The following is a 17,687-nucleotide window of genomic DNA, read 5'->3' on the forward strand; positions in this document are numbered from 1 at the left end:
TCACCGAAGGCCATCTCCGATGAATCAAAGCTAAAGTTCTCCACACGGCCTCACGTGCAGACAAATATCCACAATCATAAAATTGTTTGATCTTATAATAATCTGAGCATCCTCTCCACTGAAAGCTTCTTTTGAAACCTCAACTGCCACCTTGGCTGAATATTTATTCATGTACCTGAATAAATATTTGATAGTATTTGACTTGTTGTAGTACTCTACGTTAACATGTGCTTGATAATACATTAGCAGATATGCGTTGTAAAAAATTATATTCCTATTATCTATATAGAATCCATTTCTTTTATTAACTACTCTTGTGTCTTATCTTCTATATGATAGGTATCGATTATCATTAATAAATGTGGTGTTATTGAATATTTTAGGATAATATTTGGTGTAGTACCTATCTTTCATGCAGGGAGATTTTGAGCGAATGGTCCATGAATCATATATGTAGATACAACTCTAAATAATTTTGGGTATCGAACAGAATCGGACAATTCTAACAATATTAACCAGTCAATTTAAGTTGTGTTTGTTATCTTGTGGTCTCCACTCACCTACAAAAGAATGTGAATATGTGGTGGACCTCTCTTTTAGAATTCTACCATGTACATCATTATAATAAAAAGATAAAAAAATAATATGTTATAAATAAATTATCTATTTTATATATATGCTTTGATAAATATATAACTGTGCAAATAATTTAACGAAAAATTTTTCTAAAAATAAGGTTAAATGATGAGCAATACCTACATCTAGACTTCGAATGTAATCCCTTGCTTAAGATCAGGGGGTTATCATGTCAAGCTTAATTTTTAACGCTCTACATAATATATCTGGTCGGTCTTCAACATTTAAGTTTTTTGGATTATTAACTCTACTAATTTCCTGCCAACCCGAGTTACGTGTCATTGTGACGAAGAGATTTGGATATCCATATATTTCTTATAAATTGCTAGAGTATATTGATAATTATTAAACATGTATCTCATGCTACCTGTGAAAGACGTGGGTAGCTAGAATGACACATGTATCTATTTTGGTAGCAAAAATTTTATCCCTAACAACTATATCTTGAATCCTAACCCCTTGTGTATATCACTCCTGTTCTTATCATTAAATTAATTAATTAATTTTATACTCTTTTCAAAATAATGGCATGAGAAAAATTGAAATTCAATATTGTTTTAAAATATAAAACTCTTTTAATCTAATTAGAAAATAGAAATAAAAAATAATTATTTTAGTTTCATCATAAATTGTATCTATCCTATTATTTATCAATAAAAATAAATAATTAATTACAATTTAAAAATTAACAACTTTATAAATTGTGTAAATATCTAAAACTAACAACTTAAGAAAGTGTACTTAAAAATTTAAAAACTAACAACCTAAGCAAATAACTTAAATTTAAAAAATAACAACCTAAAAAAATAACTTAAGTAAATAACTTAAAATTTAAAAGATTACCACCTAAGCAAATGACTTATAATTTATAAATAAAATTTTAAAAATTATTAATAACGACACCTAAGCAAATAATTTTCAAGCTCAATGTATTAGCGTCACATGAGCAAAAAATTCTCCATTTTTTTGAACTACTAAATTAGTTCAATTTTTTAGGAACAATAGAAAAAAAAAAGTATAAAAAAATATATATTAATTTTCTTTAAAATAGTATAAATAACCTCACATTTTAAGAAAATAAGTAATTTCATTCAATTTAATCTAATATTTTGCAATTAGCAAATTTGCTTATAAATTATGTAAATAAAAAAGATATTTTTAAAGACATTTGTTTACTTAAGAATTAAAAAAAATTATATTTTAAACTAAAAAGTTTAAACAAAGTGTTTTAATTAGCAATTGGAAATTAGAATTAGATTTTTTTTTAAATAATTACATATTAAAAATTAATAACTAACTTAATTATATCAACAATATGTCATATTAGAAATATAAAATTTTATGATATCAAATACTAAATTAGAAATTAACAAAATATCAACCGTATAAATAGGAAAAAAATCACAAATAATAATAACCAAATAACATTAACTTATATTAAAAAAAATTCTAAATTCAAACATAAAAATAAAAAAAACAAAAAAATAACAACTTAAAAACAAATAATATTTTCACCAAAACAAATATATGTTTGACATTATTCTATTAGATAAATTTAAAAAAGAGATTCTAAAATATGCCCATTCAAATTCTCAATTTTTATTATCAATCTTGATTATTTTGCAAGTTGAAGTATCTCCTTCCGCTTCCGAATCTTCGGACTCCGAAAAAAGTCGCTTGATTGGTGTAATAGCATTTTTCAACACTTCAGATCCTCATCGTCTGCAATCTCGTTAGAGAATTCAAATAATAAGTTATGTACAAAATACTATGTTAAATAAAAAACATCATTCTCACATTTTATTTTAACTCAATAATATTTTTAAATAAAATTATACTTCAATTTTAAGAAAACAAACAAAAAAATCTTTTGAAAGAAATAACCACAACTTGAAGACTTGAAGATTTAACATAGGTAGATCTCTTTAAATTTTAGAAAAGTATAGGTAAAATTTAAAATTTAAATTTTATTATATCAAATAAAATTAAAAAATTAGCTCCATGTTAATAATTAACAATCTTTTCAAATGTCATACTTACTTAGTTGTTTCACAATGATGTGTTGATATAAAATTTTATTTTATTTTAAATTTTAAAACTTTAAAACATCAATAACTAACTAATAAATAAATTTAAATTATAAACTCTAATAACTAACTAATTTAACACTAATTTTTTCGAAAATCAAAGAGAATAAAAAAGGAATATAAGGTAACTACAATAATTACTACAATAATTACGTGAACTTATTTATTACTATTAGTTACTAATAAGTGAACTTAATTTTTTCCAAAATAATAATTTATTAGCTTTTTCTTTAAATAAAAGAGTAATATTATTATAATTAAAGTAAAATGTAACTATAATTTAAAAATGTAAAAGTAACTTTTTAAGCAAATAATTTATAAATAATTTTTTAAATTAGCTCAATATTAAAAACTAAATATCTAACAACTTAAGAAAGTGTATTTAAAAATTTAAAAACTAACAACCTAAGCAAATAATTTAAAATTTAAAAAATAACAACCTAAGCAAAACAAATTAAGCAAATAACTTAAAATTTAAAAAATAACCACCTAAGCAAATAACTTATAATTTATAAATAAAATTTTAAAAATTTCTAATGACAACACCTAATAAAATAATTTTAAGTTCAATGTATGAGCGACACGTCAACAAAAAAAACTCTAAATTTAAAAGATAACAACCTAAGTAAAACAACTTTTAACTTAAAATTTAAAAAATAACTACCTAAACAAAATAACCTAAGCAAATGACTTAAAAAATAAATTTAATTTAATTTGAATATAAAAAATAAATTTCTTGATTCGGTGAGTTTTTAAATATAAAAAGTGTATAAATAAATAAAATAAACAAATAAAAATAATCTATGAACAAATAAAAGCATAGATAACTTTATTAAGATTAAGTACAGAAAAATTTATGATTATAAAATATTGCAATCTATTATAAACTAAAATTTAAAAATTCAATTAAGAAGTTAATATTACAAATATTAAAATATTTTTTATCTTAAATAATGTTCTAAACAAACTAATTTACACGCATTTAACTTGCACGTATTTTATTCGAATGTAGCAATTTTTCCCTAGAAATTGAATTGATTTGCTAAAAATTATGTTTATAGAAAATAAAAGGTGTGAATCAAATTAAAAATAAAACCATAAGTAATAACTAAATAACTTCAATTTATATTTAAAAAAATTCTAAATTTTAAATAACAATCTTGATCAAATAAGGTGTGTATTTTTCCTCCCAACACCAAAATATCTTATTTGGTAAGATATTCCTTCCTCCACCAAATTTACGAATCGAGACACAAAAACCCTCTTAACTAAGGTGTGTATTTTTTCTCCCTAGAATTAATGAACAAAAATAAAAAATGATTAGATGGGAATAAACAAATAAATTTAAAATATAAAATAGATAAATATTAGTAAAAAACTTACGTCTTCATCGAGTCAAAACATCTCAATTGAGTATGGCAATGGAGAATTTCCGTAACTTGGTAGTGTTCATAACCGTATCACTCATATACGTACACACAAATTGTTGATTGTAGGATTGATGTCAGTAATTTTGTGAATACCAGCCATTGGAATAAGTAGAGAGATTTTGGATATATGGAAAGAAAGGGATTGATGTACTTTAAATTGTGGTGCTTTACATCTCTTATAACTTATACTTTTATAGTTGCATCATAACTAAATTTTATTAAATTTGGTTGACTTTAATTTAAAATTTAAAAAATAACAAACTAAGTAAAACAACCCAAACTTAAAATTTGAAAATAACAACCTAAACAAACAATAATTTAAAAACTCTAAACTAACGTGAATCAACCGAAGTATAATTAACACGTAAATTTTTTTAAAAGCTCTAAATTTCTTTAAAAGAATTTATGTAGCTGCAATTTAAAAAAAAATCAACAAAAGATTTTTTTGCTAAAATATAAAAAAGAAATCTAAGTAAAATAATTTAAAATGTAAAAAATAACAATCTAAGTACAACAATCTAAAATTTAAAAAATAACAACTTAAATAAAATAATTTGAAATTTAAAAAATAACAATCTAAGTAAAACAACCCAGACAAATAAAATAATTTAAAATTTAAAAAATAACAACTTAAGTAAAACAACCCAAACTTAAAATTTGAAAATAACAACCTAGGAAATAATAATTTATAATTTATAAAAGTATAATTAACACGTAAATTTTTTTAAAACTCTAAATTTCTTTAAAAGAATATATGTAGCTACAATTTAAAAAAAATCAACAAAATATTTTTTAAAAAATAGTGTTAAAATATAAAAAAGAACAATCTAAGTAAAATAATTTAAAATGTAAAAAATAACAACCTAAGTACAACAATCTAAAATTTAAAAAATAACAACTTAAATAAAATAATTTAAAATTTAAAAAATAACAATCTAAGTAAAACAACCCAGACAAATAAAACAATTTAAAATTCGTAAAATAACAACTTATGTAAAACAATTCAAAGTTAAAATTTGAAAATAACAACCTAGGCAAAAGAATAATTTATAATTTATAATTTATAAATACAATTCTAAAAATTTCTAGTAACGACACGTAAGTAAATAAACTCCCAGACTCAACGTATGAGCGCCACGTCAGCATATAAGCTCCCCATTTGTATTACTACTAGTGTTAAACCCGTGCGATGCACGGGCTTATATTTAAATTTATTAAGTTAAATTAAAAATAATATTTTATAATCATATATTTTTTAAATTTAGTATAACACTAACATCGTCGTTATATAATAAACATGCTAAATATGTTGTTTTATCTTTATTCAAAGTAAAATATAAATAGAAGAGTTTGAAGTTTATAATATTCTTGAACCATAAGGAGGGAGACATGAAAAAAATAAGAACATATATAACTATAATAATAGCATGTTAATTTTACACTAAATTTTATATTAAAAAGCTAATAAAAATTTATCGGCAACCTAATATCTTACTAACTTCATTAGAAAAGCAATTGGCATAGGATGTTGTGCTCCTTGTTACACATTTCATTTCAAGTCTGAAAAAAGAGTTATAGATAAATTAGTTATATCTATAGTAAATATTTGTACAAAAGTATAAATCATAACATACTATTAAAATGAAAATAATATTATTCTTAACTAAATATTATTAAAAACCTCTTTGAACACGACATTTGTTGTTGATGACTTTGGATTGTCGTCTTCGTCTAGAATTAAAACCATGAGGCCACTGCGACTTTTAACTCTTGACAAAGCAACATAAAGTTGTCCATGTGTGAAAACTGATTTTGGCAAATAAAGCCCTACATGTGATAATGATTGACCCTGACTCTTGTTAATGGTCATTGCAAAGCACACTGTTAATGGAAATTGTCTCCGTTGGAACTTAAATGGCAATCCTGAATCTGAAGGGATCAAGTTCATTCTTGGAATGTACACTTTATCTCCAATATTTCTACCAGTCACTACCGTCGCTCCAATTACGTTGCTGCCAAGTTCGTTAACTATTAATCTTGTCTCGTTGCATAAACCTGAAGTCTGGTCTATGTTTCGCAGTAGCATTACAGCGACTCCTCGCTTCAAAGTCAACTTGTGATTGGGTAGTCCCGAACATTTGATGTCATTTAGGAACTCTGGTGTGAACCACTCTTGTTGTACATCTTCATTCTCATCAGCTTGACATGTTGTGTCAGAGCTCAAATACTCCTTTTCTATTCCTGGAAAGATTGTCAAGACAAAATAGTTTACCTTCTCGACACTCTCAAGCGTGGGTGCAAGAATTGCCCTACTCTGAAAATACCTGTAATCTGACATGTTTTGCAACAAATTTGGGTATGCAAAGTCTACCATATAAGAGAGAGGGTCATCAGTAGTTGTAATCAATAGATCATCTGGAATTTCAACTTCTGATTCATTACCAACAACAGAGCCAATATTTCCATTTCCAATATCAAGTATCCAATTAGCGAATCTCTTCATTTCACCTTCATCTTGATCCGAAGAAGACATTAGAAGCCTCATATTCGTATGCAGTTTCAGAACCTTACAAAACGACCACAGATGGGATGAGTTAATAGCGGATGCCAATATATCGTCTCTACTCCCTTTCAAAATCACTAGAAGTATCTGTCTAAAATCACCTCCTAGAACAACAACCTTACCACCAAATGGTTGATGTGTCTTATGTTGATCGGTAACTGACATAAGATCCCTGAGCGTCCGATCAAGTGCTTCAAAGCACATTTTATTGAGCATTGGAGCTTCATCCCAAATTATTAAGCTACTTTGGATGAGCAGCTCAGCCTTCAAACTGCCATGCTTGATGTTGCAAGTAGATTCATCAGTAATTGTAATGGGTATTGAAAATCTAGAATGAGCCGTTCTGCCACCAGGTAGGAGTAAAGAAGCAATTCCACTGGATGCGACATTTAAAACGATCTTTCCTCTAGACCGAATAGCAGAAGAAAGTCCATTCCAAATAAATGTCTTGCCACACCCACCATGCCCATAAACGAAGTAAAAACCACCAGAGTCTGTAATAACAGTATTGAGTATCTCATCAAAAACTAACCTTTGCTCATGAGTCATCTTTTGTTCCGTATATAAGTTTGTATGAGTCAACTCATTTGTGTCATATGCTAACTCCTCCTCTATTAGCTTATTCTGAAAAAGGCGAACATCAGACATCGCAGGATATGGCATTGATTGATAGTCTCTTAAAGATCTCGCATTGCTGTTGAGTATCTTCTCAATCTCAATAAGGCAGAGGTTTTTCAATTCATCATCAGTCATGTTTAGTCCTAGCAAAAGCACATGGTGATTTTATGAAATATTTAATAAGTAATTTCAAAATAAAACTATTAATATTATTAATAAAAGTAAAGATAATAAGAGAATAAAATCTTGATATAAAAAAAAGATATAGTAAAATACCTTGATTTTTCAAAGCTTTTCTCCTCTCATATAGTATTCCATCAGCTAATAATGTCCAAGTTGCATTCTAAACACGCTCTGGGTTGCTAATGCTATTAGATATCAGTAGCATCGCAAATAGTTTTCTCAATTGACCACCAGATGCAAGTTCAGCTACCTCATTAATAGTTGCAATGAATTCCCTATCATCGCACAGTAGTCCCATGGAATAGCAAGCATCTTGGAAGCTAGAATATGTAATTTCATTAACTGTCCTAATAGACTCATATGTTGTGCAATCTCTCTGAACAGCTAACAAAATTCTCATATAATAAATATCACCTGTACCCAGTGGAACATAATTTAACCTCCCGATAGAATACACTCTTTTGCGTGGATGCCATTCCCTTGATTCTCTATCATAAACAACTTGATTTGGAAACTCAGCATACGTCAAAGTTTGACCTGCTTCAAATTTTTTATTGGCCTCCATCCATGCTAAGAACATCGTACATTTTCCTTCCTCTTCTTCCACGATTTATTCAAGATCGTCATCATCTTTAAAGATGATATTTTGCTCTCCAGGCAAATGAAAGGTTAATCTCATCACTGAAGGCCACCTTTGATGAATATCATACGCTAAGGTTCTCTACACAGCCTCACATGCAGACAAATATCTGCAATCATAAAATTGTTTGATCTATAACCTGAGCATCCTCTCCACTGGAAGCTTCCTTTGTAACTCCAACTGCTACCCTGTCTGGACCTTTATTCACGTACTTAAACAAATATTTGATAGCATTCGATTTGTTGCAGTACTCTACATTAACATGCGCTTGATAAGACATCAACAGATATGCATTGTATGGAACCACATTCCTATTATCCATATGGACTCCCTTCTTCTCAGTAACCGCCCCTGTGTCTCGTCTTCTATATGATGGGTATCCACTATCATCGATAACTGTGGTTCTACTGAATGTCTTGGGATAATATTTGGTGCAGTACCCATCTTTCATGCAGGGAGATTTTGAGAATGCTCTACCACATGGTCCATGAATCATATATGTAGATACAACTCTAAACAATTTTGGGTGCCGAACAGGATCTGGCAACTCTGAAGATATTAACTGATCAATTTGAGTTGTCGTTGTTATCTTATGATCTCCACTTAACCATAAAAGAATGTGAGCATGTGGTAGACCTCTTTTTTGGAATTCCACCGTATACATTCCTTATACCAAAAAGACAAAAAAATATATGTTATATTTAAACTATCTATTTTATGTATGTGCTTTGATAAATTAAGGATGATAATAAAAAATCAACAATATGCTAAGTAAGAAAATATTTTGCCATTTATTTTATAACAATCTAAAGGAATATTTATCTAAAAATAAGGTTGGATGATGAGCAATACCTGCATCTAGCACTCCAAATGGAATTCCTTGCTTAAGATCCGAGATTATCATGTCAAGCTTAATTTTGAACACTCTACACGATATATCCGGCCGGTCTTCAACCTTTAAATTCTTTGGATTGTTAACCCTGCCAATCTCTTGCCAACTCAAGTTACATGTCATTGTGATGAAGAGGTCTGGATATCCATATTTCTTACAAATTGCCATAGCATCTTGACAATTATTAAACATGTATCTCATGCCACCAGTGAAGGACGTAGGTAGGATGATATGTTTACCTGCTTTGGAAGCACGTGTCTCACCCCTAACAACTGCATCTTGAATCCCTTTGTATATATCACTCCTCACCTTGGTTTGGTTGTTTCGATAGTAGGTCAACCTTTGTGCTTCAATCATAGAAAAGCAATCAACTAAGAACTGCTGAAATAATCTTCCACCATTGACAATGGTTGCATACTCGACCTTTCTCTCTTGTATTCTAAATGCTATGAACTCCCTTAAACTCACATGCTGTCTCTTTCTATTTTCATCAGCCCTATGAGATTCTCGCAAAGGAATGTCTTCTTGGTAGCCATCTTCACCGTAGGAAACATCATAGGGTACTGAAGAGGAATAAATGCGGTGTGTGTCTCATGAATTCTTTGCAGATGTCCGGACTTTAATTGAACTATAATATCACCCCCTGCATCTCTAGAATCAAAATCTCATACTATTAGAGCTGCGACCTCGTTAGAAGATGGTAAATTGTAGAATCTCGCGTCCTTTGATCTTTTCCGGTACAACCGTAGCCTTATATTTGCGATATCTCCTTGATTCAGGTAGTTTCTCACTATCCTAAATGTGTGAGCAAGAACATTATGTTGATCGATCATGTCCTTGAGGTCTAGAACTAAAGACTGGTCAATGTTGTTGTTGGTTGTTCTTGAACTGTATAAAATATCAATTGAAAAATATTAGTATTCATAATTAACCAAAATCAAAGTACGAATTACCTGAATATATTTTTAATCAATTTGAAATGCATGATACAAACCTGAAAATCTCTATCCTGTTTGAGACCTCATTTTCTGTATCATAAATATATAACTGCGCGAATTTTGGTCTTTGTCCTTCAATTGGTACCAAGCTTCCAATTCTGTGGTAGTTTTGTCCACTCACAATGAACTGGAGAGGACCTGTCCCATCATTGATAGAGGTCTCTATTTTACTTCCGAGGGACATGAAGCAAAACATGCTATTATAAGTTCTTATATTATCCTTAAAGTGTTTGCTTCTCTGGTCTACTCCAGATATTAAACCTTGCAAGAGTTGAGGTGGACGTTGCAAAAACGGCAGTTGTACCTTCCCTCACATACAACATATTGAGAACTCAATATTGGATCCTGTTTTGGACTTCTCAGATCTCTCCTCGTACCACATCATGGCGTCGCAATGCCGACAAAAAAATTCTGGGTCACCAATATCTATCACATCTAATAATCACCAAAATAATAAATTATGTTTCAGTTATATTTGCAACAAATACTTTATATAAAAATATACCTTTCTTTCACCATGTTAAGTATAAAAATAATATTTATAAAAGATTACCAAAAACTGCAATTTAAACGATAAATTTTTTTTATAAAAAGCATAACAATAGTAAATAATAGAGTGCTGATATTGCTACTTCTTAGATTACCTGTATTCTCAGCAACATCGAATATGGCTGAATATTCAATTTGCACAGAATCATCTAATATAGTCGTGTTTTCAGTAATATCCTCAACTTCTTCAAAAATTTTTGAAAGATTTATAGCCAATTCCTTCAAGAATGTTTTTCTTTGTCTCAGGTGTCTTCCTTTTTCAGCTATGCACACTTCTAATTGTTTAGTATCTAAATTTGAATTAGATGTACTTGCTCCTGTAATCATTCGAGATAATACATAAGGTACTTTATATTATAAAAAAAGAAAAATGAATATATGTTAAATGTTTGAATTTATATTAAAGATAAAAGAAGTAAAATTTTAGCTTTGTGATAATTACAATCTATCATGCTTATCTTACCATGTCTCTTTTGAAATAGCATAGTCTTCCTATTCAGTCTTGCATCCCTTTGCAATCTAATTCGATTTGTATACTCCAATGAATCTATAATAATTATTTAGCAGATACCAAAGATTATTTTCAATAGACCAATTGAAAAGTTAAATGTTTAATCTTTAAGTAATAAAAACATATTAACATACGCTGGCTTTGCAACTGGTCGATATTGTTTGATGTTTGTTGAAGTTGTTGTTGACTTTTCTGATGACATGGGCTATCATATGCTTCACGTGTGATACTCGAATTACTGATATCACTAATATTGGAACAACAACAACAACAACAACAAAGCCTTGTCCCACTAAGTGGGGTCGGCTACATGAATCAAACGACGCCATTGTGCTCTGTCATGTATCATGTCTACAGAGAGACCGTTTACATGTAGATCTCGTTTGACCACCTCATGGATGGTCTTCTTAGGTCTTCCTCTGCCTTTCGCCCTTTGTCCATCTTCCATCTCATCCACCCTCCTGACTGGATGTTCTATCAGTCTTCTTCTCACATGTCCAAACCACCTGAGACGCGATTCAACCATCTTTTCCACAATAGGTGCTACTCCAACTCTCTCCCTTATATCTTCATTCCTTATTTTATCCAATCGCGTATGACCACTCATCCATCTCAACATCTTCATCTCTGCCACACTCAGCTTATGTTCGTGCTCCCCTTTAGCCGCCCAACACTCCGTACCATACAGCATAGCCGGTCTTATAGCGGTGCGATAGAATTTACCTTTAAGTTTTAAAGACACTTTTTTGTCGCATATAAAACCAGATGCACTCCGCCATTTTAACCAACCTGCTTGGATCCTATGATTTACATCATGTTCAATCTCTCCATTATCCTGTATGATGCACCCAAGATACTTAAAACTTTTAACTTTTCGTAGGGTGTTCTCTCCAATTTTCACCTCTATATTGGAGTTTTCCCTTCTCAGACTGAACTTACATTCCATATATTCCGTCTTGCTACGGCTTATGCGCAGACCATACACTTCTAGAGCTTCTCTCCATAACTCCAACTTCTTATTTAGGTCTTCCCTTGACTCTCCCATAAGGACGATATCATCGGCAAAAAGCATGCACCATGGCACAGGCTCTTGGATGTGCTCTGTGAGTACTTCTAAGACTAATGTGAAAAGGTATGGACTTAAGGATGATCCCTGGTGTAATCCTATACCAATAGGGAATTCCTCTGTCACATCGTTCTTTTTTGTGTAGATTAGTAGTTAGAGACATTGATCGATATGGTGTTAGGTTATTATCTAATAAAATAACTCGAGATATTAGTTTTGAACATATTTCCTATTAAAGATTATAATTGAATAAATAGTAGTAAAATCAAAATACATAAAGTGCATGTACATTCACATAAGTAAGTTCAAAAAAAATAATCCAAAAATTAACCTGTATTAATGCTATTTGTAATGTTTGACGACACCGATTGAAAATGCACATCATTGGAACCACCACTGGAATTTCCTGTAATTTTTTCATAAACAAATTTAGTAACATATTACGAAAACAATGTAAATTAATAATTTATTACTTGTCAATAGCTAAATAATATATAGAAAATATTGTATTTTATGGGCTTTTATTCGACCAAAATACTCATGACATGTTAGTTTTTTTGTATGAAATTTACCTTCAATTGTGCTCCGCTTTGTATTTTCTTTGTCTTTTAATATCAATTTTCTCTTCAATCTTGCTTCTCTTTGAACTTCTTGCATCTTTTAATATATACCTGAAAATATCAAATAAATAAATTTTTTAACCAATTAAAAATATATATACATTATACATAATACATTTTTATTATCAAATTTTTTATATTATTAAAAAAAAGTACACAGGAGTACACATATGGCAGCGTTTATTTTTGGTATACATGTCCATCAAAACATAGATACGGGAGTACACATGAGTATATGTATAGTGTTTGTTTACTGAGACAACAATGATGAAAGACATGGTCATACACAAACACCCATTAGTTTCAAATAAATATAAGTTTAATCTCACGATCAATAAATTTAATTTATAGTTAATTTTTTTTTTCATTTCCTTAAATAAAGAGATTGAAAATGACTAACTTATAAGTAAAAAGAGAGAAAAAGATGAAAGTACCTCTATGGTTGTGCTGAAATAATCTAAAAAATAACAATGTAAACGAAGTAAACAGAAAAAATTTATAGATGTGACAAATAAAAAAATTTAAATTTAAAAATCAAAACGGTTAAGAAGTCACTTAATTAGGAATTAATATTAGAATTTTAAATTTTAAATTTTTAAATAGAGTATCCTAATTAGCTAGTGCAAATAAAAATTTTTTAAATAAACTTTTTTAATTAACCGTTTATTGTTCATTAAGAATATAGGAATTTGTTAATTTAAAAATAATTTTATTAGTTTCGTCATAAATAATATCAATCCTATTATTTATCGATAAAAATTTAATAAAATTAAATATAATCTAAAAATTAATAACCTTATAAATTACTTAAATTTAGAAAAAAATATTTAAAAAGAGAGAAAAAGATGAAAGTACTTCTATTGTGGAGAGACAATCTAAAAGATAATAATAAAAATTTATAAATGTGGCAAGTAAAAAAATTTAAATTTAAAAATCGAAATGGTTAAAAACTTAACCAATTAGAAATTAGTATTAGAAATTCAAATTTTAAAATTTTAAATAGAATTTTCTAATTAGCTAATATAAATTTTAAATTTTTAAATAAAATATTCTAATCAAACGTTCGTTGTCCATTAGGAATATTGAAATTTGTTAATTTAAAAATAATTTTTTTTACTTTTGTCATAAATAGTATTAACTTTATTATACCTTTTATAAAATTTTTAACAGTAATACATTTTTTTAAATAGTATAAATAATCTTACAACTTAATAAGACTGATAATTCTAGTTACTTTATTATAATCCTTTGTAATTAGCATATTAGCTTATAAATTATATAAATTTTTAAAAAATATTCTCAAACCCAATTGCTTACGTAAAGATTAAAAAAAGTATATTTGAATTTAAATTTTAAATTCTAAGCATAATACTTCAATTAAAAAATTATAATTAGATTTTTTTAAAATAAATACATATTAAAAATTAGTAACTAACTTAATTGTATCAACAATAATTTAAAGAAGAAATTTATAACTTTATGATATTAAATATTAAATTAGAAATTATCAGAATATCAACGGTGAAAATCAAATTAAAAATAAAACCATAAGTAATAACTAAATAACTTCAATTTATATTTAAAAAAATTCTAAATTCCAAACATAAAAATCCAAAAGAACCAAAAGAAAAATAACAACTCAAGAAAAGACAATGTTTCCACCAAAACAAACATATGTTTGGCATTATTCTATTAGATAGACTCTAAAAGGAATTTTCAAAACATGTGCATCCAAATTTTCAAGTTTCTTTCTCAATCTTGATCTTCTTGCAAGTTGAGGTATCTCCTTCCACCTTCGATTCTTCCGACTCCGAATATAGTCGCTTAGTTGGTGTAATAGCATTTTCCAACAATTCGGATTCATCGTTGGCCGCAACTTCATTGGAGAATTCAAGCAACAAATTCTGTATAAAATACCACGTTAAATTAAAGACTTCTTTTTAACCTTTGATTTTATTTCACTAATATTTTTTGAATAAAATTAAGATCTAATTTGAGAGAACAAACAAAAAAAAATTATTTTTTGTACAAATATCTTAGCACCTTCCACTTTTTCTCCTTCAATGATTGAGGATGTTTTTGAAATTGGAAGCAAACCTCCAGTGTAGTCAACATCTTAAAATTATAATTAATTATTAATTATTATTTATAAATTAGATACTACTAAGACCAAGGAAGCAAAAAATAAATTAATTTTTCATAAAAAGTAAACTTATAATTATACTCACAATTTGAATAGGGTGAGCCTCTTTGAATTTATTTATGAGGTCCACGTTATCAGTCATCTTCTTAACTTTATAAGAAGGTGAAAAATGTGGATTATCAGATATTTGAACTTCAACGATGAAGAGAAATGTCTTATCAATTAGATTGAGCAAAACTGTAGGTGTATCCGATAGATCTCCTTTCTACAGGGTATTACATAATATATTAATAATAAATAATATAAAAATTACCAATAAAAATATCTTCACTAATGTTTTTACCAATAAAAATATCTTACCAATAGGAGTGGATCAAGTATCTCTATACAGCTCTTTCCCAAAACTTGTTTTGCCTCCTTGTCAAAGACCACAAAACATGCACAGTCAGAATCATTAATGACACCAAACTTTATTCGGTATCTGCTTAAAAAAGAAAATAACATAAAAAAAATTAAATATAGACTTATTCAATATCTAATCCAATATGCATAGACTTTAATTTAAAAAAATAAATAAATAACCTTGGAGTTATGGATAAAAGGAGACGGCCACAACTTGAACATTTGAAAGTTTTTGTAAAAACATATGTGGACCTGTTGCATTCACATTGGTCGTACCACCAGTCTGGAGTATCTATAATATGACTTATAGTAGCCAAGACAACACAAACAGCATTCTGAAAAAAAAAATGATTTAGATTCCCTGAATTTTGTGAGTTTTTAAATAAATAAGATGAATAAACAAAAATAATCTATGTACAACGAATTTCAATTATTTTTTTCTCAACTTTTTTTTTTAAAAAGGAAATTACCGTATCTAATTCTTTTAACTGCTCAATAGTTTTGCCTTAATGCAGCCTCGTTTGAAATTCCGCTGATGTTACCTCTAGGTTCTCCAAATCTTATAAAGCTAGATAAATAAAGCAAAAAAAAATATATGTTAGATAACATACACATAGTATGAAACTTAAGAATTAAAAAAATATACCCACCTATTTTTAAATTGGATGACACTTGCATCTTCAAGATTGAAGAACATCTTTGTGCCATACATGAAATTTTGTAAAACAATCTTTTTTGAAAAATTTAATTTAATACAAAATGATTAAAAATTCACATAAACAATAAGTAAAAGCTCACATATAAAAATATATTGTTAAAAATTATGGATAAATATTACCGTTATATAATTTCACTCTAACAAACTGTAAGACGACAACAGCTCCATCCTTATTGCCGGATCCCAGAAAAGCATTTAATTCATGTGTATAGTTATCAAAAAGTGCACATTCCATTATTTTTCTATATCAAATAGAATGTTTAATGTTAAATATATTTTTTTATAACAAAATAAATAAAAAATAGTTATAACTAAAAAAGTAACTACCAATAAAATAATATCAAATTAATTATATTTTATATTTTTAAAATTTAAAAATTAATAATAAAATTAAAATGTCAAATACAATTTAAAAAAATTAATAAATAATTAATTAATTATTTTAAATTCGTAAGTAACAAATCAGAGGAAAGAACGGTTTTTATAAATTTTTTGTAAAATTTGAATTTTTTTTAAATCAATCCGAAGTGATTTTTTCAAAAAATTTAAATACTTAGACGTCTTTAAACGTACCTTTGAATCTAAAAAAATTTAACTAAGCTTAATGTTAGTTAAGATACATTTGTTACTTATTAATAATATGAATAAAAATATTTATAATAAATTAAATTAAAATAATAATTTAAAAAGATGAGATTATCAAAATTTTTATATTTGTAAAAATAAATAGATAATTACCCATCATCAATCTTTAACTCGATAACAGTATATTTGGTAGATTTGTTATCCTTTTCAAGAATCCTCTCATTCCCAATTCCAGCAAGATATCCAACAACATCTTAAATGATTTAAAAAAAATTATTGTAAATAAATTTGTTAAAAAAAACACAGAATAAATTATCAATAAAATAAATCAATTTATACATAAATTAATTTTTTTCTAAAATAATAAACTTACCAATTAAATAGGTGCAATCATACCCAGGAGCATTGAGAGTATCAAAACTCACAAACTTAAATTTATATCGTGGGATCGACGATTCTGGAAGTTTGTGCACATCAGTACGTTGGTTTAAATTAACCACATACTCATGATGTGTACTCTTGAGAAGTAACCATTGTTGAGTCCAACACCAAAATATCTTATTTGGTAAGATATTCCTTCCTCCAGCAAATTCATGAATCGAGATACAAAAGCCCTCTTAACTGAGGCGTATATTTTTCCTCCCTAAAATTAATGAACAAAAATAAAAAAATGATTAGATGGGAATAAACAAATAAATTTAAAATATAAAATAGATAAATATTAGTAGAAAACTTACGTCTTCATCGAGCAAAACCATCTCAATTGAGTATGGCAATGGAGAATTTCCGTAACTTGGTAGTGTCATAACCGTATCACTCGTATACGTACACACAAATTATTGATTGTAGGATTGATGTCAGCAATTTTGTGAATACCAGCCATTGGAATAAGTATAGAGATTTTGGATATATAAAAAAAAAAGGGATTGATGTACTTTAAATTGTGGTGCTTTACATCTCTCATAACTTATACTTTTTATAGTTGCATCATAACTAAATTTTCTTAAATTTGGTTGACTTTAATTTAAAATTTAAAAAATAACAAA

The 17,687-nt window shown here is 27.7% G+C and overlaps 2 protein-coding genes and 1 long non-coding RNA gene across 3 annotated transcripts; all 3 read right to left on the minus strand.

Moving 5' to 3' along the window:
- Positions 1 to 7,677: 7,677 nt before the first annotated feature.
- On the minus strand, positions 7,678 to 8,082 carry LOC140175197 (uncharacterized). The gene has a single exon (XM_072202141.1). It carries the CDS (start codon positions 8,080 to 8,082, stop codon positions 7,678 to 7,680), a length of 405 nt encoding a protein of 134 aa, XP_072058242.1.
- Positions 8,083 to 8,272: 190 nt separating this feature from the next.
- LOC140175198 (uncharacterized) lies at positions 8,273 to 12,830 on the minus strand. Its single transcript, XM_072202142.1, has 11 exons — positions 12,746 to 12,830; positions 12,505 to 12,579; positions 11,060 to 11,143; positions 10,692 to 10,913; positions 10,601 to 10,606; positions 10,366 to 10,482; positions 10,044 to 10,185; positions 9,721 to 9,937; positions 9,518 to 9,612; positions 9,010 to 9,389; positions 8,273 to 8,823 (listed from the first exon to the last, which is right to left on the minus strand). Exons 1-11 carry the CDS (start codon positions 12,828 to 12,830, stop codon positions 8,273 to 8,275), a joined length of 1,974 nt encoding a protein of 657 aa, XP_072058243.1.
- A 1,612-nt stretch (positions 12,831 to 14,442) lies between these two features.
- Positions 14,443 to 16,237, minus strand: LOC140175001 (uncharacterized). The gene is made up of 5 exons (XR_011865170.1): positions 15,809 to 16,237; positions 15,519 to 15,673; positions 15,297 to 15,417; positions 15,022 to 15,201; positions 14,443 to 14,697 (listed from the first exon to the last, which is right to left on the minus strand). It is a non-coding gene; the product is annotated as an uncharacterized lncRNA (long non-coding RNA).
- Positions 16,238 to 17,687: the final 1,450 nt, after the last annotated feature.

Source organism: Arachis hypogaea, chromosome 9 (genome assembly GCF_003086295.3).
Source record: "Arachis hypogaea cultivar Tifrunner chromosome 9, arahy.Tifrunner.gnm2.J5K5, whole genome shotgun sequence".
In the NCBI taxonomy this organism is placed as follows: domain Eukaryota; kingdom Viridiplantae; phylum Streptophyta; class Magnoliopsida; order Fabales; family Fabaceae; genus Arachis; species Arachis hypogaea.

Excerpts from the sequence above, each read along its gene's own strand:
- LOC140175197 (XM_072202141.1), bottom strand. The coding sequence starts at position 8,082 with ATGGAGGCCAATAAAAAATTTGAAGCAGGTCAAACTTTGACGTATGCT.
- LOC140175198 (XM_072202142.1), bottom strand. The coding sequence starts at position 12,830 with ATGCAAGAAGTTCAAAGAGAAGCAAGATTGAAGAGAAAATTGATATTA. Across the intron at positions 10,186-10,365 it reads TATTGAGTTCTCAATATGTT|GTCCTCTCCAGTTCATTGTG; the intron begins GTATGTGAGGGA and ends ATGATGGGACAG. Across the intron at positions 9,390-9,517 it reads AAAATAGAAAGAGACAGCAT|GTTGACCTACTATCGAAACA; the intron begins GTGAGTTTAAGG and ends TGAAGCACAAAG.